We start from the raw sequence: 22,465 nt of genomic DNA, 5'->3' as shown, positions 1-22,465 counted from the left end.
ACGTTATAACACCAGGCTAGGTGTGGGTAGTCACATCCTGGATGAGAAGAATATTTGATTTGTTTAGGAGAGTGGCTGAAAATAAGGTTAGGGTGTGAGAAATGAGGCTCACTTAGCACGGTATAGCTGAGGATGTAGCTTCAGAGTGGGGGAGAATTCTCAGACAAGAAGAGACAGTCACTGTGATTACAGAAAGGAGATGCTGGCCAAATGGCAAACAGTCCCCATCGCCCTTTTCTTCCAAGTACACCTTGACTTCCTAGAATAAGGTAACTGTAAAAAGCTAATTATAGCTCATGGGCAGAGATGGAATGCTAATGTCTCTGCTTGTGAAGTTGCTCCTTGGGGGAAAGTTCCTGCTTTCTTGGCAGAGCAGTGATTCCTAACAGAGGGCGGGGACCCGGAATGCTATGGAGGGACCAACCAGGCCGCAGGTCAGCCTTTTAATATCATTTTATTGAAATCAAATTTTGGCTTGGAAGGAAAATGGGACTATATATATCGGGATTTTGACCTGGGGCATATTTCTTCCTCTTCTTCCCTCAGGAGGGACATGTCAGAGATTTTTATGTTCATCAAAAGGTAACCTGGGTTTAAACAGTTGAGAGATATGACCATAGACCACAGGTTGACAAATTATGGCCTATGGCCCACATCTGGCCCAAAGCCTGAATTTTAAACAGCAATCAGAAGTTTTATTGGAAAACTTTATCCTTTTAAAATTAAAATTATATTTTTTACTTAAACATCAAAAGTTTTATTGGAGGATAGCCACACCATTCATACACACACCTATTCTGTGGCTGCTTTCATGAGGTTAGTAGTTGCAACAAAGCCCTATGCCATCAAAGACTAAAAGATTTGGGGAATGAGTTCAAGAGCAAATTTGCCTGGCTCCACTCCAAGAAGCTGGGATTCATTAGGTCCTGGCTAATCTTTAGGAATATGCACATTTAACAGTTACTTTGAGTGATGTTGGAGCAACTGTGAGAGCCACTGATGTGTAATGCATGACAGAGTCTAGGAATGCCCAGATTGCATAGGTCCCCATTAAGTTTCCACTATCTGTTTTTGTACCATGTGTTTGTATGTTACAAACATTTTGAAGGGCTCTTTCATAAGCCAAATTTCGGTTTTCTTTATCTCCTGATGAGACAATATGTTTCCGTCTATGCCGTGTTGACTTCAAGCCAATAGTTTACAAGCAATGTTGCATGTGAATTTGTAGGATGGTATGTTCGCAGTGATTTGATTGCGCTTTTGCACTGCTATTTAAGAAAACAACAGAAAGACAAAAATAATGAGAAATGAAAAATCCCCTAAATTTAATAGAGATGGGCTAGATGAAAATCGGCAGACATGCTCAAATTAAGGAATCTTTAGCTTGTGTTCAATGCCTTTGGACATACGCCAAGAAAATACTGGTGGAATTGTAAAGAAAATGAACCACAACAACAAAAAATTAGAAATATTATCATTCAGGATTGGATCTGAAAGTTGAGGCATAATTAGCAAATTTAAGCTAACTCAGTGATAATAATTTTTTTCAGTAGTGGCTTATTTCTTGCATACCTTTAGCATGCTCAATTTCTCACTCATTTTCTGGGGCATGTACAAAAGAAAGTGGTTGCCAATAATAGAACGACAGTGAGAAACCTATTTTCTGCACCTTTTATTTGAACAATCAGAGTGACAGTCATTCCCACCATAATTGCAGTTCTGTGGTGGTTGTCGGATTTTAAGGGAGGCAGTTGTCGCATCTGTTACTCAGAAATAAGCGAGATGTTGGTAAGACTGCTATTTGCCAGCCATGGTACCGAGAATTTTCATTTCATGGCTGCATCTCCATCCTGAAAAGGATGCTCGAACTCTTACCAGTGGGTCTTGTAGCTTGACATCTTAAAGTTCCTTAGTCTGCGGTTAATTAATCTGCGGTCTGATGGCAGAACAAGTGGGACTGGTGAAGAGTCTAGGTGTCTGTCTTTGGGATAGGCTGTAATTTTAAGATCTGGGTTTAATATTGCTACATTTTTCTATTTACAGTTTTTAAAAATGTTTTATTTTGAGATAATTGTAGATTCACATTCAGTTGTATAAAATATTTCATGAAGATTATGTACCTTGACTCAGTTTCTCTGATGGTAACATCTTTCCATTTATAGTGCGATATTATAACCAAGATATTGGCAATAATACAGTCAGGACACACAACAATTCCATCACCATATGGATTCCCCATGTTACATTTTCATATACACACCCTTCTGCAGCCCCCCATCCCTAACCCTTGACAACCACTAATGTGTATCCTATAGTTTTGTCATTTCAAGAATTCTGTAAATGCAGTTATACAGTATGTAACCTTTTCAGTGTGGTTCCCCTTCACCTCCCCCCCCCCCCCACTCAGCATAATTCTCTGAAGACTCATTCAAATTGTTGCCGTCTTAATAGTTCATCTGCAGTTATAGCTAAGTAGTATTGTATGTTACTGTTATAAACCATCTACAATTGAAGGATGTGTGGGTTGTTTCCAGTTTTGCTCTGATACAAATAAAGCTGCTGTGAACATTCTTGCTCAGATTTATTTTGTGGGAAGTTTGCTTTTCTCTGGGGTTGATGTGTAGAAGCACAACGACTGGTTGTACGTTGCTTTAGTTTTATAAAGAAACTGCTCAACTGTGTTTCCGAGTGGCTGGCTGCCCCAGTTTACCCGTCCGCCAGCAATGCATGAGGGAACTGTTGTCTCTGCATCCCTGTCGGCATTTGGTGGTGGGGTTATTATTAATTAATTAATTAATTAATTTTAGCCAGTCTGATTGGTGTGTAATGATATCTCATTGTGGTTTTAATGAGCATTTCCTCGATGACTGATGATGTTGAGTATTTTCTCACGTGCTACTCAGTCATCTGTGTGTCATCTTTGGGGAAATGTCCGTTCACGTCTTCTTTGTCCGCGCTGTAGTCGGAGTATTTCTTTAACTCTTGAGATTTGAGAGATCTTTAACATTCTAGATACTAATCCTTTGTCAGCTGTGTGGTTTGCAAATATTTTCTCCAGGTCTGTACCTTGTCTTTTCATCCTCTTAATAGGGTATTTGACATAACAAAACTTTTAAGTTCTGATGAGGTATACACACCTAGGCAAGTTTTTCATTTACAGATTGTGCTTGTGGTATGAAGTCTTAAGAACATTTTGTCCAGACCATAACCTGAGCCGTTTTCTTCTTTTTGTCTTCCACTACAAGCTTTATAGTTTTGTTTTACATTTAAGGCCATTCTGAGTTCATTTTAAGAGAAGGTGTTTTGTTTTTCCCCTATGGCTGTTCAGTGATTCCAACATCATTTGTTTAAAAGGCAACCCTTTCTCCACTGAATTTTCTTTCCATTTTTGTCTCCATGTTACAGAATTGATAAATTAATGACTCTGCAAGATGAAAGCCAAACAAATTGATGTTAATTACTCTATTGTTTTACTGATACCTCTGGGTATTTAAGAAATGACACACAGACTGTCTCTTTCTCGAACTTCCAGTGAAGTCTTGTGAATATATTGGACCCCTGATTCCCACATTTAATTGCACCTGAAATTGGAGCATGTGCCACGAATGCCTATATGATTTGAAATGACTTGAGATTTTTATCTCTGGGACTTTTTGTCAAATATTTCTACTGATACTGTTATCAAAACATTAAGAAATTTTCCTTCTGATACTTATTTTCTTTTTGGCTCCAGTAATTGTCAGAACGACATAATACACCCATTGTGGAAATAGTTTTGGTTTTTAAAATTTTATTTTCCTGGTGCAACATCACACTGAATATTTTACAGGTGAAAACATCAAAAAGGCAAACATTTAAATGCAAATGTTATTACATAATAGCTGCGTTGGTTGTGATGCTGAATGCAGTCTTTGTATTTTCTTCCAGATTTATCAAAGATGCTGGCTCGTCTTCAAGAAAGCCTCCAGCAAGGGTCCAAAGAGACTGGAGAAGTTTTCCGATGAACGTGCTGCCTATTTCCGGTGTTATCACAAGGTAAGACTCCCTAGCTGAGGCTTTCCAGAAATCTGTTCACAGGTAGGAAACTTGAGTTCATCGAGTCTGAAAACTTGGCTAGATTATTTGACCAAGGCACAAATAATTCTTTTTCCAAGCACGGAACATCTCTAAAATAACATCTACTTGCCAATAGTTTAAAATAATTGCCTAATATAAAGTCACATTGTTCTTTTCCAATCGTGACTGTAAGAACTTACCATGTTGTTTCGTAAGTTTTCCACTTGACCCTGCTTCCAACATCAGAGACCCACGAGGGTCAGGATCAGACCTCCTGGAATCTGGCGCAGTGCCTGATGTGGAGAAGACCCTCATTCAGAGCTTGGGATGTGGGGAGAGGAGACTGGGGGGCGGCTGGAAAATGAATGATTGGTGGAGGAAGAGGAAGTCGCATCCACTAGTTTATTTCTTTAAATTTAATGACTCAATTTAATTCAGATTTCCAGTTTTCTCAGTAGTAGTAGTGAGACTTCCTCACTAAAAATAGTAATTGTGGCCCTGGCCGGTTGGCTCAGCGGTAGAGCGTTGGCCTGGCGTGTGGGGGACCCGGGTTCGATTCCCGGCCAGGGCACATAGGAGAAGCGCCCATTTGCTTCTCTACCCCCCCTCCTTCCTCTCTGTCTCTCTCTTCCCCTCCCACAGCCAAGGCTCCATTGGAGCAAAGATGGCCCGGGCGCTGGGGATGGCTCCTTGGCCTCTGCCCCAGGCGCTGGAGTGGCTCTGGTCGCGGCAGAGCGACGCCCCAGAGGGGCAGAGCATCGCCCCCTGGTGGGCAGAGCGTCGCCCCCTGGTGGGCGTGCTGGGTGGATCCCGGTCGGGCGCATGCGGGAGTCTGTCTGACTGTCTCTCCCCATTTCCAGCTTCAGAAAAATACAAAAAAAAAAAAAAGTAATTGTGTGTTAAAATGCATCATTCACCAGTGGAAAGTTAAGGTAAATACAAGGTATGCTTACTAATTGGAATTGCAAATTAGGCATGTCTTACCTCTCCATGGCAGTGTTTTTCTTGGTTTTCCTTATTGGGCAGCCTGTATATATTCTCTGTTTGTGAGAGTGGGTAAAAGCATGTGGGTAACACTTTTTCTTCTGGTTATTCCTGTATTGGGAAAATACTGCTCTTTTGACTATGGAGCGACCATGCTTATTTTGATGATAGGATATTTTCATTGTTTTGGTTTTCCATATTGAAGATTCTTGTCCTCATTTGTTGAGCATTTTTCAGGCCACTACTTGCCATTTAAGATTTTCTGTGAAACCAGTAGATCCATTAGCACAGAAATTTGGCTAAGTGAGGGGCAGTGAATAATCTTTGCTTTCGTGCAAATTCTTCAAAAGTAGTGACTGGACATCTTAGGAAGGACCCCTGTTGACACCTTGGTTTATATAGTAAGTTGCCATGGTAATTTGTTATAGCAGCATGAACAGACTAAGATGCCATCAGACTGTGGTTCTTTCTGGTCCTTGTGTGTGGCTTTGATGTCCATCAGTCCTTCCTTGTTTTGGGAGAGCCCCACATATATTCAGGAATATCTGAGTCCTCACAGTCCCTTATTCCTACTTTTTGGAATGTAGAAAAATAGCAAAATAGGCTATGTTTTGCTTACAGACCTGTAGATACCTAAGAGAAGAAAGAGGACAAGCAAGGAATGCTTTATAGAAACTCTCCAAATCCAGTCCATGAGTGAATGGTGCTGGCTCTGTATTCAATATGCACAAAGACCCTGAACACTTCTCACAACCTCTGTTGCTACCGCTGTAGTCCAAGCCCCTGGGTTGCCTAATTCTCAGCCCTCTGGAGCCTACTTGAAACATCTACCCATCGCATCATGATACCCCAGCTCAGAACCCTCAGCCGAGTCCTTATAGTGGACCCCACACTCACACGACCTGACTCCCTGTAGCCTGTTAAAGCTCATCTGCTCAGTTTCCTAACCCACTTTACTTGGAGAGACACCTGGGCTCCTTGCTGTCCCTAGAGGATGCCAAGCACATCCCTCCCTTTGAACTCGTTTTTCCCTTTCCTTGGAATGCTATCCCCCCAAATACCCACACAGCTCATTACCTTATTGTGCTCAAGGCGTTGCTTGAATTCTTCTCAAAGTGAAGCCACTTCTTGACCCCATGACTTAAAATGGACTCTTTTGACCTCCACCCTATCTCCCTTTATTTTTCTCTCTAGCACTTATCACTACATACATGTTTACTTGGTCGTTCCTTACTGTCTTTGTCTTATGTACACCATAAAATAAGGTCCACAATGGCAGAGATTTGGGGGGGGGGGGCTGATAAGGTTAGGCATCTCTATTAGTTATCAGTGCTTAACATACAGTGGACACATTTTACAGAATTGTTGGAAAGCAATGAATATTATCATCAGAAGACATGGAACACGTATAGATGTCTTTGTGTCAAACTTTTATTCAGCTGAACCATTAAAAATCTGCACTGGAGACGTCTGAAGCCAGGAAAGGGAATTTTGATTTGGAGGTAGTGGGGTGTGTGGTAAATAGGTGCAGAGAAAGCCAGGATTGGGAAGTTTTAGGAGGAAAGACTCAAATGGAAGACCAAACTGGACCGAAAGTTCCTCCTTGCTTATGAAACAAGCAGGGGAGGTTGAGGACTAACTTGCCCTAGTTCAGACTCCTACCTGCTGGCTTTGGAATTTAATATGTAAATCTTTGAGTAATGGGGTAAGCCAATTCTCTTTCATCTCTAATAATCATTAACCCAAGTTCAAAGCATTGGAACGGAAGAATTATCTACATTAAGCCTCCCAGCCCTTGATGAGTTCCTGTAGTCGAATTCATCCTTTTTATTCTTTTAGATCTGAAATATTTTAATATTAATCTCTTGGGGGCATGTAAAAAGCTAGAGTAACTCTGAGATAGGCATTTTTTAAAAATCTAATTGCTGTGCAATTTATGAATCTTGATCATAAAATACTGGGGTTGTAAGTAGCCCACCGTGACCAGGTTCCAGAGTTTATTCGACTGTAAGTAAAGCAATTTCCAAAAGACACGGGGGCCTGTACATGATGCTAGTTGGTCTATACAGAGATGGTGTGACTCATGTAGATGTTGTTAGGGTTAGGGCTCCTTTAAATCCAGAGCCACTTTAAAACTCAAATTCCTGGCCCTGGCCGGTTGGCTCAGTGGTAGAGCGTCGGCCTGGCGTGCAGAAGTCCCGGGTTCGATTCCCGGCCAGGGCACACAGGAGAAGCGCCCATTTGCTTCTCTACCCCTCCCCCTCTCCTTCCTCTCAGTCTCTTCCCCTCCCGCAGCCGAGGCTCCATTGGAGCAAAGATGGCCCGGGCGCTGGGGATGGCTTCTTGGCCTCTGCCTCAGGCGCTAGAGTGGCTCTGGTCGCAACAGAGTGACGCCCGAAAGGGCAGAGCATCGCCCCCTGGTGGGCAGAGCTTCACCCCTGGTGGGCGTGCTGGGTGGATCCCGGTCGGGTGCATGTGAGAGTATGTCTGACTGTCTCTCCCTATTTCCAGCTTCAGAAAAATACAAAAAAAAAAAACCAAAAAACCCTCAAATTCCTCTCACCCACCTTCCCACTATGGCTCAAAACAGAGCGTTCTCATCCCCCACTGTCAGGTTGTAGTTAATTTGCTGGCTGTTCTCTCTCACTGGCTTCCTGGCCTTTACTCTGAAATGTAGCAAAAAGTTTACCTTTGCAGGAGTGTCAGGGAAAGCTTATATTGGGGAGGGACCTGACCATTAGGGGAGTTTAAATTACAGTAGTTGATTGTGAAAGCCTAGCCACAGGCCCAGAGGTGCCCGGTCCCAGCTGTGCCTGGGAGATTCCTGACCTCTTGGCTATCTGCAAGATTTACCAAGGACACCAGAAAGGACCACGCTGGTTATGCCTATGCTACATCAGAAAGAATTGTGTTTCTGCAGCGGAATCCCCCTCCTCCTGCTCATTGTCATGTCAGTAACCAAGGCTACAAACCCAAATATGTTAATCCAAGGATGTCCAGGTGCACCCAACTCCATACCAGCAAAGGCCTGCAGCAGCCCCTATATCTAATGCTCCCTCCCACAGCTCGGGACTGACACCCTTTGTTGGTCTCAACCCACCTGCACCCAGGCATTTTTATTTATTTATTATTTTTTTGTGTGTGTATTTTGCTGAAGATGGAAATGGGGGGGGGGGGCAGGCAGACAGACATCCGCATGCGCCCGACCGGGATCCACCCGGCATGCCCACCAGGGGGCGATGCTTTGCCCATCTGGGGTGTTGGTTGCTCTGTTGCAACCAGAACTATTCTAGCACCTGAGGCAGAGGCCACAGAGCCATCCTCAGCACCCGGGCCAACTTTGCTCCAATGGAGCCTTGGCTGCAGGAGGGGAAGAGAGAGACAGAGAGGAAGGAGAGGGGGAGGGGTGGAGAAGCAGATAGACACTTCTCCTGTGTGCCCTGGACAGGAATTGAACCCGGGACTCCTGCACGCCAGGCTGACGCTCTACCACTGAGCCAACCGGCCAGGGCCCACCCAGGCATTTTAAAAATAAACTTTCCTTTTGAAACACATTAGCCTTCTGTTTTTGGTTCAGCCCGCAGTTTCTGCCTTTCAGACTTATCTGGCCTGTAGGAAATCTGGAGCATATATGAGGACACAGTACTGTTTTCATTTCATTGTTAAAGATACTAGTAAGGAAAAAAAAATGCCAGTTTTGCATAGCTGATCCTTTTAGAAGTTTTAAAACAAGAAATTGGCTGTAGAATTTAAAAAGTTGATGCCTGCCTCACTGCAAATGTAGCTAAAGGTGCTTTTGTGCAAAAATTGGAAAATAAATATATGAATAATGAACAGAACAATTCATTTTTCATTTCTTTTCCGTCTTCTGTGAAGCACCCCTCCAGCACGCCCAGCTGTCAGAGACGGCTGTGAATTTGATGAACTGTAATTGAGCCATATTAAGACTCCAGTGACTTTAAATATAGCTCCTTCTTGTTCAACACAAGTCCACTGTCTTCATTCAGGAAATCAGAGTTGTTCACAATCACCACAAGGGATTCAGCGTTTCTCTGCGTAGTTTGACTTTTTCTGTGATGAGGAATAATTGGGAAGGAATCTGAGTGGAAGGAGAGGCCCGGACAATGGCGTGGCTGAGGGATGCTGGATCAGATTTGGGAAACATGATTTCTCCTCCTGGCTTTGCTTCTCTCTGTATCCTGCAAGTGGCTGAACTTCCAAGGCAAGTCACTGCAGGATTCAATCCACCTTGCCAGAAAGACGAATCCAACAATTTCTCTAATATGGTGTTTCCTAAAATGTGCTCTAGACCAGTGGTCCCCAACCCCCAGACCATGGACCGGTACCGGTCTGTGGGCCATTTGGGACCAGTCCACAGAGAAAGAATAAATAACTTACATTATTTCCATTTTATTTATATTTAAGTCTGAACAATGTTTTATTTTTAAAAAATGACCAGATTCCCTCTGTTACATCCATCTAAGACTCACTCTTGACGCTTGTCTCAGTCACGTGATACATTTATCCGTCCCACCCTAAAGGCCGGTCCATGAAAATATTTTCTGACATTAAATCGGTCCATGGCCCAAAAAATGTTGGGGACCACTGCTCTAGACAGTGCAGCAGAGGAGAGCTCTGGGAGGACCAGGGTTCTGTGGTCAAAGTTATTTTTTCCCTATTGAATTGCTTTTGTACCTTTGTCAAAAATCATTAGGGCATATTAGAAGGGGTCTGTTCCTAGATTCTCTATTCTTTTCCATTGAACTATGTATCTGTCTCTCTATAACATCATACTGTCTTGGTTACTGTAGATATAAACCATAATGTTGGGTAGAATGATTTCTTCCACTTTATTATCTTTTTAAAGATTGTTTTAGCTAGTCTAGGGTCTTGCCCTTCCATAAAATTCTAAAATAAGCTTGTCTGTGTCTACAGAAAACCCATGTTAGGATTTTTTATAAGAATCACATTAAAACTGTAGATCAAATTGTGACTTTTTTTTTTAATGTTGAATTTTTCAATTCATGAACATGGTATGTCACTCCATTTATTTGAGTTGTCTTTGATTTCTTTCATCAGCATTTGTAATGTTCAGCCTCCCTATCCTGTACATGTTTTTTTAAGTTTATGACTAATTATTTCATTTAGTTTGGATCAAATTTAAAGTCTTTTTGGATTAAGAGCTTACCTTGCATAAGTCATTTTTGGTCTATAATCTGATAAAACAGTCATCTGGTTTAAATTATTTTTTTCCAATCCCTCAATTATTGGACTAATTTAAAATGGTTAGTTTTTCTTGCATTTTGGGAAGACCCTCAATTTTTTTAAAGGTTTATGAAAATTTAATTTGTTTTCTCTGTCACTGGTCTATAATTTTTTTTTTTTTACTTAAACAGCCATTTATATGTAGCAAAATAAGAACAGGACAGAAACAAACTTTACCTACAAAGTTCATTGTTTATAAATACCTGTTTCCCCATTTACACTTATTTCTTAAATGAATTTTTAAGAGCATATATCTCTAGGACTTGTCCTACATAATTTTACATTTGTGTGTATGTGGAAACACTTGAATATAATCCAAATCCATTCAGGAGCTCTCTGTAAATGATGTCAAAAGTAAAAGGGTGTTTTATTTTTTCTCAAGTTAGTGAAAAATTAATCAGTGGTTTTTTGGGTATGAGAGAAATCATAGAATAATTGTTGGCCAAGGGAGTTAACAGTTAGGAAGCTGTGTTGACAAAAGAATGGAGATCCACTCACCTCACTTCAAAATATTTTGCAGATTTCTTTCTCTTTCTTTTCTCTTTTCTTAGTCTTTCAGTTATGAACTCCTTGTAACCAATTTAAAGAACTCTGAAGTGTATGAAATAAAATGAAAGAAAATAATCTTACAGTCTTATTATAGAAAATAATCCATAGTCTTTGTCCTCAGGAAAAAAAAATACTATTAGATCAATGTGTGCTTTTCAAACTAGTTTCTCTGTGTATACAAATAGAAACATAGTCTCATTCTTATATACATAGATCCTAATTTTGAAGCAAGAATAGAGTAATTTATTACATACTATGGTACGTATTTAAAGAGACCATAATTACAGATTTCCCTGGGACACTTGCGGTAAGTCTGTAGTTCTTAAGTAATTTTTAGTAGCAATTTCTTCCACAGCCGGACTATTATGGTTCATGAGATAAATAAAATTGTCACATTAATGATAGCAGCCCTCTTTCCCTCACATTTTGACCATAATTCTAAGTCAATAATTAGTGGCTTATTAATGACACCCATTAATTTAACAGTTCTAGACTACTCGTCAATATTGATACACCGTTAACCTGTTTAAAAATACCCAAATTAATGGACAAAAAGTTTCCAATATTTTGCTACTATAAATTTTATTATGGTAAAAAAACTTGTTCATCTGTCTTTATATGCTCATGTTAAACTTTTTGGAAGAAAAACCCTTAGAAGAAAAATTGCCAGGTAATATCCTATACCTTTAAAATTTTTATAACTACTGCCAAATTGTGTTAAGGTAGGTGATAAAAAGTCACACCCCTACTGACAGCTGAGGAAGGTACCCTTCACCCTGATTCCATTCTCTGTATAAATTTCAGATGTTTCAGTCTAAGTGACTTTTCTGTTCTTTGTGTGTGTGTGTGTGTGTGTGTGTGTGTGTGTGTGTGTGTGTATGGCTTTCTTAGGAACACACAATGAACATTTAAGTTATTTCACATGTACAAATAAAGATCCACTCTTCAGTTCTTCAGGGAGATGGATCAGATTTATGACTCCGACAGGCACTAGTTCGGTTTATTTTAAGTGACCAAGGGCATGTAGGTATTTTGGGAAAGAATGGGACCATCTATGTGGGGGTTGGGGCATCACTGTCTAGACTGGTTCTTTCTTAAGAAATCTTTCATAAAATGTTTGCTTAAACTGCTGTGTTCAGGGTCTTGGGGAAAGATTTGTGGAGAGAAATGTTTTGTGGTGACAACTTGTGATTAGAACTGAGCCTGTCTCTTCTGATTTACCTGTCCCTGCTTACTGGCGCTTGTCCTAAAACCATGGGTACTTTTCTTAAGAAGGACAGTATGGAAACATTTAAAGGTTTGGAACACATATAAGAAACTTGGAAATTTTTTAACAGAAATGTTCATTAGGGTATTTTAGAGTACTCAGAAATTTCAACACACAGTAATGATAATATAAAACAAATGTTACAACAAAAAGTCATAATAAAAATAGTATACTTGTTCATTTTATTAATACTTGAGAAAACATTATGGACCCCAAAGTGGATTGCTTTCATAGCACTTTTATTTTCAAAAAACAGCCTAGAAAAGTTAAAGGGGCTTATACCTTTTCCTTTTCAGGAGGATAATGGCTTTAATTTATTTTTAAAGAATGAAGCAGTTTGAAGCTTCTGTAGTGCTTTGCAATTTGCATATACAAAGTGAATTGCTCACTTATTTCATTCAGTCCCATAAGGGGAACAATAATTAGGAGACAGCCTATAGAAAGCAAGGCAGCAAATTGCCTTTTAGGAAGCAATCTCCTTTTCACTCTGTAAATATAAATAAATCATCATTTGTACATTACTATCAGCAGAAGAAGGAGAAAAATTGTTTTCCTAAACAGATTTTGACTTTGCAACATACCAGAAACTTACTTAAAATTTTCACATGATGCCTATGAATTGCATAACTCCAACAGGAATATACCTGTTCCTGAAGGGAAGATACTTTTTAACACCCAATTGTCTAATCTCTGAAACACCAGGAGAAATTTCAACAGTCTTTCTATCTAGTTACAAAATAATCCATTTGGAAAATTGAATTGTGGAATTTGTAATTGTTTTCCGAGTTGTTAATGCAAAACTGGATTACTGGCTGTTAAATATTTAGGTCAATGAATACTATCACTTGTGATGAATAAGACATCAAGAGTATGGCTTTAAACAGCCAATATAATTTGGCGGTCCTTATATGGGAATTCCCAATTGGATGACATACTTGAAGATTTATCAGAAATTTAGGAGAGTATTGAGTATTTTTTTTCCTTTGATGGAGTCCTAAGACAGTATTTTTGATAATCAGAAAACTAAAAACCATGTATGACCAGTGGTGGTGCAGTGGATAGAGTGTCTACCTGGGACACTGAGGTCCCAGGTTCAAAACCTTGAGGTCGCCTGCTTGAGCATGGGATCATCAAAATAATCTCATGGTCACTGGCTTGAAGCCCAAGGTTACTGGCTTGAGCAATGGGTCCCTGGCTTGGCTGGAGCCCCATGGTCAAGGCACATGTGAAAAGCAATCGGGCCACCACTATTATCAGTTCCGTGTAGATACCACCCTGTACTTACCTGATGCACCCACCAGCTTTATCCTCCATTCTCCACTTTTTCCATCCCAGGGTTTCTCAACCCCAGCACTATTAGCATTTAGTGGGGTGGGAGGCCATCCTGCGCATCTCTGGCCCCTACTCAGTAGATTTTAATAGCACCCTCATTGTGACAAGCAAGCATGTCTCTAGACATTGCTAAATATTTCCCTTGTGGAGGAGAGGGGTGCAAAAATCTCCCCCATATTGTGAACTTGGTGGTCTCTCTGATCCTTTTCTGTAGATTCATTTGGTGGTATTTGGTGGTGTTCTTTTTATATTTTTACTTTTTATTTTTCTTAGGTGAGAAGCAGGGAGACAGAGAGATTCCTGCATTTCCCCCAACCGGGACCGGGATTCACCCGGCAAGTCCCCTATGGGGCGATGCTCTGTTTCTCCGCTGCTTGCCAACCGAGCTCTTCTTAGTGCCTGAGGCGAGGCCATGGAGCCATCCTCAGTGCCCAGGGCCCACTTGCTCCAACTGAGCCAGGGCTGCAGAAGGGAAAGAGAGAGAGAGAGAGAGAGAGAGAGAGAGAGAAAGAAGGGGGAGAGAGAGAAGGGTGGGAAAACAGATGGTGGCATCTCCTGTGTTCCCTGACCGGGAATTGAACGCAGGACATCCACATGCCAAGCTGATGCTCTACCACTGAGCCAACCAGCTGGAGCTGGCATTTGGTGGTTTAGTGACGAGTACTCAGGTTACCTGTGTTGGAGCCCCAGATCACCTGTTGGCCAGCTGTGTGAACAAATAAACCTCTGTAGCAGGCGTAGAATAGTGCCAGTGGTTAGAAATGTGGAAAATTTAATAACATGATTGAGGTGAAGTGCTCAGAACCTCATATCTGGCACAGAATTAAGAGTCTGCCTGCTTGGCGTCCAATCCGACCTGTGCCACTGTTTGGGCATGGTAATGACACCATGTGTCTCAGCCTCCTTGCCTTTACAGGGGAAGTGACGATCAAGTTTACCGCAGGAGATGAAACTGTGCTTATGGAGGGTCTGCACTGTGTGAGGTGCAAATCTCGGCCCATGAGGGGCCAGGATAGGAAGTACAGAATATGAGTGTGGCTATTTTAAATGGAGTGATCAGGAATGACATCGTAGAGAAGATGATACGGGAGTAGCAGAGCATCGCGGTATCTAGAGGAAGAGTGTTTGTAGGTACAAGAAGAGGAAACCCAGACTGGTGTTGGCTTGATGGGACTGAAGAGACCGTGTAAGTCACGTGGGTTTCATTTAGGCTCTTAAGCTAAGGAAGCCATCAGTTGTGCTTGCCCTTGTTTCAGTCGAGTTGTGTCTCTGCAATGTCATGATGCTCACATCACAAGAGGCTGTGTTTACAGGAAAGTGTATAGAAACACTCTGGAAGATTCCAAAGAGCTGTCCTCTGGACAACAGGGCCCATGTGGAGACGTCAGTGTGCAGCTTTATTTCTGCCAGCTATGGAGAGAAACTCGTGCCTCTTAAGGAGCTCAGTGTACAGGGGAAAACACGTGGTTGGAATAGGGTCTGCGCAAAGTGAATCAATGTTTGTTTAGACTGATTGTCAGGCAGGACCATCCGATAGAATCAACACGCTGACACTGAAAAGCACACCACCAGCAAGGTCGCCTTCTGTCATTTCCCGCATTGGCCCAGGAAGGGTGAGGGGGACTGCCTTCACCATCTGCCTTGGGTCCCCAGAGGAAGGGGGCCTGCATGCAAGGGCCCGATACAATGCTATGCAGGTGCCACTGAAAAGCTTCACAAGCCAGGAATTGCGAATAATCCTTCTCCACAGGCTCTAGAAGTGTAACCTGGATGGCCCCCAGACCCCCCCCTCCCGTGCATGGCTTTCTTCAGCTGCTAACAAACCAGTGAGAACTTGCATTCTTTACACTGCACAGAACTTCCTATGTAGTGTCCATTCTTACGAGCAGAGTTTTCAAGGAGCCACTGTTTTTTATGAATTTTCAGTTAATTCAAGGGTTGAGTTGACCCCAGGTTGTACAAAATCAGATTAAGCCTGAAGCTAACGTGGGTTTTGGAAAGTACACACACACCCCGACTTCTAGAGGAAAAGCAAGTATTTCAAAGGTCCTAATATTGACGTTTTCAGTAAGCTGTACAGGTAGTTCTGGTCTTGTTTGATAGTGCAGCTGGGTTCAGTAAGCTTAAGTAGATCTTGGAAAAGGAAAAGGAAAGTTACACATGAGGGACACGGGGGACACAGATTTATTTGGAAAAGTGACCAGCAACTAGCAGACCAGAAAATAAACAGAAGTTATTTTGCTTCTCTAACTTTGCTATTGTCTTAGCATGGAAATTTTATGAAAGGGTAGGTAAAAGTATTTAAACGCTATCTACATACCATTTTTAATAACAAAATTAATTTTTTTGTTTTCTGTTAACTACAAGAACCATCCTGTTAGTAACGAAAATTTGTAACCAATTTTAATTAAGACGTTTCTTGTTTTAAAATAATTCTCTTATTCAATGAAGACCTGAGACCATATCAAAATCTGTATTTACTTTAAATGTGATTCTGTAGGTGCAAATTATTTCTTTGTAGAAGAACTATTGAAAAATACATCCTGGCCGTGGCCAGCTAGCTCAGCAGTAGAGCGTTGGCCCAGCATGTGGAAGTCTCTGGTTCGATTCCCAGCCAAGGCACACAGGAGAAGTGCCCATCTGCTTCTCCACCCTTCCCCCTCTCCTTTCTCTCTATTTCTCTCTTCCCCTCCCGCAGCCAAGGCTCCATTGGAGCAACGTTGGCCCGGGCACTGAGGATGGTTCCATGGCCTCTACTTCAGGCGCTAGAATGGCTCCGGTTACAACAGAGCTAATGCCTCAGATGGGCAGAGCATCGCCCCCTGGTGGGCATACTGGGTGGATCCCAGTCGGGCACATTGGGAGTCTGTCTCTTTGCCTCCCCACTTCCTACTTCAGAAAAATAAATAAATAAATAAATAAAAATTTAAAATATGTCCTGCTTTGGCTTTCTCTTTTACAAAGTGAAGTGACAGTAGAAATTAACATGTCTCATAAAAGTTTTATGTGACATAAACATAGCTGCAAACGTTAGTTCTCGTAATGATCATTTTACCACACGCATTGTGAGGAAGACTTGGGGATTGCCGTTTCTTAAAAGTAAGACGCGCGTGTGTGGGTAGAGGTTGGGGTGGGTATGTGCATGCCCATGCTCACTGAGATGTTGTTCTGATTTGGGAACAGAAACTATTGCTTTGGAACTCGACAGTGAGTCCTTCCACACATAAAACGTAAGCCCGCCAGCTCTGGGAATGCTCACTCACCTCTCCGGAGTGGGGGTGTTGGGTTGTCATTATCTAAACCAATTTCCAAAATGGGTAATTGTGTTCTGACTCATGCAATTCTCCCTACATTTCCTGACTCTTTCCGGTGACTTATCCCTTCCTTTTTGTCTTTAATGCATGTATAATGAAATGACATGTTTCAGAGTCATTGCTGTGCTTCAGACTCGGGTAGACTACTCCTATAATGACTCAGTAGAGGGTCAGAATAAAGCCTGGGACGGAGGTCCTCAGGAAGGTGGAAGATGACCTTTGGGGCTGAAGATTCTCTGTGCTGAAAGGTTTTAGAGTTAGTCATGAGCATTCCCCTCAGGTGGCTGAAGACAGTAGGATTCAGGGTCGGTTTGTCTCATTCAAAATTTGGTTCTGACATTTTTTTTTTTAGCTGTAAACATGGGCCTATGACTTTGATCTTTCTCAGCCTCAGTTTCTTCATCTTGAAAAGACTGATAATATCTATCTCATAGGGTTTTCATGAAGATCAAACGACAACATACCATATAGGAATAGCCTAAGCACAGAGAGTGGCATGTGGTGCAGGCTTTGTAAGTGTTGACTCTCAAATGACTGTTTTTCATTGATTGAGTCCATTAGTAAGTCATTGATAGGTGACTCATGTCTAGCTGGGAGCTGGAGAGATAAATGGGTTAATCACAACAGCAGATAATAGAATACAGCTTCATGTATCATACATGGGAGCCGATAGAAGGGAACAAGTCATTCACACCAAGGTCAGGGCAAGTTTTCCGGAGGCAGTGGACCTTAAAGGAAAGGCAAAATTTCCCTGGAGAAATGAGGCAGGAGAGAGGCATTCACTTTGGAGAAGCACCACGCAGTTCGACTTGTGGATGGGTTTGTTCTCTTGTTTATCGAGTCCACGTGTATTGATGAGTTTCCACTATGTGTCAGCCTCTGCATTAGATTCAGGGGATACAGTGGTGAGCAAAATATATACTGTCCCTACCCTATGGAAATTTAGTCTACTGGCAAGACAGGCACTAAACCATAGCACACAGAGCCATCGCAAGGCTGTGATGGCAAAGGTATCATTGGATGGTAGAGCCTTGCGACTCTGATTAGATGGACATGGGGGAGGGTTGCCCTTTAGGCTCTACAGGTAACTGGGCTATAGAGAGAACAAACCCATCTACAACTAAGACCTGTAGGGTGAGTCGGAGCAAAGTAAGGAAAGAGTAGGGAAGGCGTTGTGCTTAAAGAACCATGGTCCCTTCAGGGAACTAAATAAAGGCCAGTGTGGCTGGGACATTGGACATGGCAAAAAGTATCAGAGAGGAGGCTGGTGAGATAGCTTTGGAGAAGGCCACAGAGGGTCTTGATGGCCATTCTAAGGATTTGGGGGTTTTGTCCCAAGTGCAATGGGAAGTCATTGAAGTGTTTTGTGTGTGGAAATGCTTGAATCAGACTTTTGTTTTGAAAAGACCATCTGGATGTCGTGTTTACAGTGAATTAATGGAGTTAAAATGGAAGTGGAGAGACCAATAAGTAGTTGTGGAGGATGACAGTGACTTTTGTTGGGGCAGTGGCATAAGAATAAATCAATTATAAATTGTTTCATCTGGTAAGCTCTAACGGGGTCGGTGTAGTTGAAGAATAAGACAGATAGTGTCGAGCCACTGAAGAGGTTGGTTTGTCAAGCTTTTGAGAAACACTGGTGTCTTAGTCCGTTTGAGCTGCTGTCACAGAATACAATAAACTGGGCAGCTTATAAACAACAGAAGTTTATTTCTCACCGTCCTGGAGGCTGGAAAGTTCAAGGTCAAGGCACCACCAGATTCTGGGTCATCACATGGCAAAAGGGATGAGAGAGCTCTCCGGGGTGTCTTCTATACAAACACTAGTCCCAGTCACCTGCATGACCTAAGCACATCTCCGAGGCCCCACCTCTTTTAAAAATACTTTTATTTATTAATTTTAGAGAGAAAGGAAGGGAGAGAAACACCTACTGTTGTTCCACTTATTTATGCATTCATCGGTTGACTCTTGTATGTGCCCTGACCAGGGGTGGAGGGCCTTAGGATTTGACAATAACAGTCATGGGGGAGGCGCAAACATTCGGTCTATAGCAACTTTTATGATATTTCATGCCAAGAAATTTGTGCTTATACTCTAAAGAGAGCCAGAGGAGGTAAAGGAGCAGGGAAATGAAATAATAGGTCAGTGTGCTTAGGGAGGGTATTCCTTCTCCTTACCTACTTCCTGAGCCAGGCATTTATTGACTTTAGAGTAATAGATGGGAGAAATGGTGTGTATGACCGAAGGCAGAGACTGTAGGCAGCCGCATTCTTTTGTATAACACGAAGGAGGTCTGAGAAGGGAAGGTTAAACTTGTCAGTGGGGAAGAGTTATTTATCTTGTAAATACTCTGCCCTGAAGCTACTTAAACCTTCTCCAAGGCAGGACCCAGTTCTTGACTTAAAAGAGGACCTCGATATAACTTAAGGAGGGACAGCCATTTTGAAAAAACACAATAAACGATATCTTGTGTTGGAGGGGAAGGGTTATAAAAGTATGAAAGGGACCAAGAAGTTGTGGGAGAGAGGAGGGAGAAAGACTGTTTAGTGGGAAAGGCTTCCCATTGAACAAGGCGGTACCAATGCAGTGGTCCCCAACTCGGAAGCAGAGGCCCCGTAGCCATAGGAAGTCAGAGAGAGTGGGAACTCTCCTCTCTGTGGTGGGATAGACTTGAACCCTGAGTAGGAGGCATTTTTGAGAATCCTGACAGCACACCTCTGACTGAGAGAGTGAGATAATTTGGTTATGAACTGGACCAGATTTCCCTCCCTTTCCTTGAGGTCAGTGTGTTGAGGATGCTTCTGCTAGGAGCATTTGAGGGGCTGTCCACAATGATGGGGCCAGACATAAGGGCTATTGAGAAGGTAGTCTTCGGGCGGGGGTGGGGGGGGCTTAAAAAAACAAACAAAAAACTAAACAGACTTTCTGCCTCTCTGAAGGAGAGCCTTGCCACTTAATATGCCTCAGAACATTTAAAAAGTAAAGGTAATCCCCCCCCCGGGGACCTTTTTATTTATTTATTTATTTTTTATCTTGAAGCTGGAAACGGGGAGAGACAGTCAGACAGACCCCCGCATGCGCCCGACCGGGATCCACCTGGCACGCCCACCAAGGGCGACGCTCTGCCCACCAGGGGGCGATGCTCTGCCCCTCCAGGGCGTCGCTCTGCTGCGACCAGAGCCACTCTAGCGCCTGGGGCAGAGGCCAAGGAGCCATCCCCAGCGCCCGGGCCATCTTTGCTCCAATGGAGCCTCGGCTGCGGGAGGGGAAGAGAGAGACAGAGAGGAAGGAGGGGGGGGGTGAAGAAGCAAATGGGCGCTTCTCCTGTGTGCCCTGGCCGGGAATCGAACCCGGGTCCCCCGCACGCCAGGCCAACACTCTACCGCTGAGCCAACTGGCCAGGGCCCAAAGGTAATTTTTTAACCTTCCTTGTTGTGCATTGAGAGTAACACTGAAGTAAGTCATAGCTTTTTTAAAAAAAAAAATCAATCTTTAGAATTTATTGGGGTGACATTGGTTAATAAAAGTATACAAGTTCTTGGTGTACAATTCTATAATACATCATCCACATTGTGTGTTCACCATCCCAAGTCAAGTCTCCCTCCACCGCCATCTAGCTCCCTCTCCCTTTCTCCACCTCCCCCAACCCCCTTTCCCTCCTATAATTCCCACACTGCTGTCTGTGTCCATAAGTTTTTCTTTGTTTAATCCCTTCACCCAGGTCCCCAACCCCCACCCCCTCTCCCTGTCAAGCTGTGGTCACCCTACTTTCTGTGTCTCCCCCTGGTTTGGCGGTGTTGATGGGGAGGAAGCATTCTTTCGGAGAGATGTGATCAAACTTGTAATTGTCCGTTTTTCAGGTCACAGAACTCAACAATGTGAAGAACGTCGCTCGTTTGCCAAAGAGCACCAAGAAGCACGCCGTAGGGATCTATTTCAATGATGATACCTCCAAGACCTTTGCTTGTGAATCAGGTTTGTATGCAGCAGGAAGGGCTCTGCTTCCAGCTTTCCAGTGGGCGCTGAGCTTACGGGTTAATCTTTTGGACATTTCCACAGATCTTGAGGCTGATGAATGGTGCAAAGTACTCCAGATGGAGTGTGTAGGGACGCGGATCAATGACATCAGCCTCGGAGAGCCCGACTTACTGGCTACCGGGGTTGAGAGAGAACAGAGTGGTATGTAGAGAAAATTCTCTGCTTTGCTCTTGTATAAAACTGTTTTGTCCCCATATAATAAGACACAAGATATCGTCATTATGTAAAATTTTTGAAGTTATAAAAAATGTATATAAAGAAGCAAAAATAACTCTTTATTTCACCTAAAGCCTGTGTTACTATATCAGTGTATTTCTTTTCTTAATATGCTTTCAATGCATAATATGCATATGTCTACATTAATAACATCAGCTAGAAATGTGGGGGAGCCTGCTCTGTGCTTGTTTCTGTGAAAGATGCAATTGACTTTCATTTTCCCAGCAACCCTGTGACATAGATACTATTACTTCCCCATTTTACAGATGAGGAAATTGAAGCTTGAAAGAGCTAAAGATCTTGCTCCAATTCCCATAACTGGTGTGTGATTCCAGACTTTTGGGCCCATATTTAGAGCATACAGATTTCACAGTGTCATGGGTTTGTGTCTTGCCCTTTTCACTTAAAATTTTTATTGAAAGCCTTCCAGTGTTTTTAATAGCATCCGAACTTTATGAATATTTCATTAAGTTTAAACCCACCTAAATCTGTGATTTTATTTTTCTTTCTTTCTCCTGAAACAGTTGAGCTAACTCTTTGAGCTCAACATTCAACCTGGGAATAAATCATTTCAAATAATAACGACCTAAATATTCATGAGCACTCCAGCAAAAATCAATGTTGGTTTACACTATGAGCCTGGAGGTGAGAATCAGTTCTTTGTCTCCGAATAGCTGAGCCTTGTGATGGGGAAAATTAGATCCCAGATTTCTGCTTTCACCTATTGACTTGATCCACGAGGCTGTTTCACGACAGAGAGGCTGTGGCACTCAGAACACAGCGGAGGCTGAACCGGACTGACCCTTTTTATGGGCGCACACTCCAATTTTTAGTAAAAAATGTCCCTGCCAGTTGGAACTCGGCCTTCATGACACATTCATAGTCTGGGGACTATTTCAGATGCACCATATCGGCCATATCCACCTGCACCAAGGCAGTGTTATTGACCGAGACCTAGCAATGCTGACTAATTTGAAGGAGCCTCTTCGTAGACTAGGGAATTGAGCTACGGAGAGGCTGTCATACGCCCGGGTCACACAGCTGAGTGCCAGGCTTCTTCCATGGGTCACTAAGTCAGGATGCGCCCGGGCTGTGAGGACCTGCCCACAGTGCTTCACAGACAGGTGCACATGAAGCCAAACATAAAGAGGAACCCATGACAGGTTTTGATTTTTCTTTTTAATTTAGAGTACTCTGATCAGCACTTATTTTTTTTTTACAAATTTGTCGTTGTGACGCTGCGTCCCGACGGTGCTACAAACTGAATTCAAGAATTGGCTGTGCCTAGGAACTGCCTTTCTGGTGCCAATTCTCTTTGCTTCAGATTCCTCCTCTGTCAAATAGGAATAATAGTACCTCCGGCAGATACGTACTAGGTATTATTATAAGACTCAAATATGTCTTCTAAGGCAGTGGTCCCCAACCTTTTTTGGGCCACGGACCG

General features: G+C 42.5%; 1 protein-coding gene across 2 annotated transcripts in view; it reads left to right on the top strand.

Annotated features, from left to right (window-relative positions):
• DOK5 (docking protein 5) overlaps nt 1–22,465 on the top strand; it is a 114,484-nt gene that overhangs the window by 50,432 nt on the left and 41,587 nt on the right. For both annotated transcript variants that reach the window (XM_066387447.1, XM_066387448.1), the window contains exons 2-4: nt 3,928–4,035; nt 20,628–20,742; nt 20,827–20,946. In XM_066387447.1, the coding sequence (XP_066243544.1) occupies nt 3,928–4,035; nt 20,628–20,742; nt 20,827–20,946 (343 nt within the window). The remainder of the gene's footprint in view (nt 1–3,927; nt 4,036–20,627; nt 20,743–20,826; nt 20,947–22,465) is intronic.

This window comes from Saccopteryx leptura, chromosome 5 (genome assembly GCF_036850995.1).
Source record: "Saccopteryx leptura isolate mSacLep1 chromosome 5, mSacLep1_pri_phased_curated, whole genome shotgun sequence".
NCBI classification, from domain to species: Eukaryota; Metazoa; Chordata; class Mammalia; order Chiroptera; family Emballonuridae; genus Saccopteryx; species Saccopteryx leptura.
This window is presented reverse-complemented; position numbering and strand designations above follow the sequence as displayed.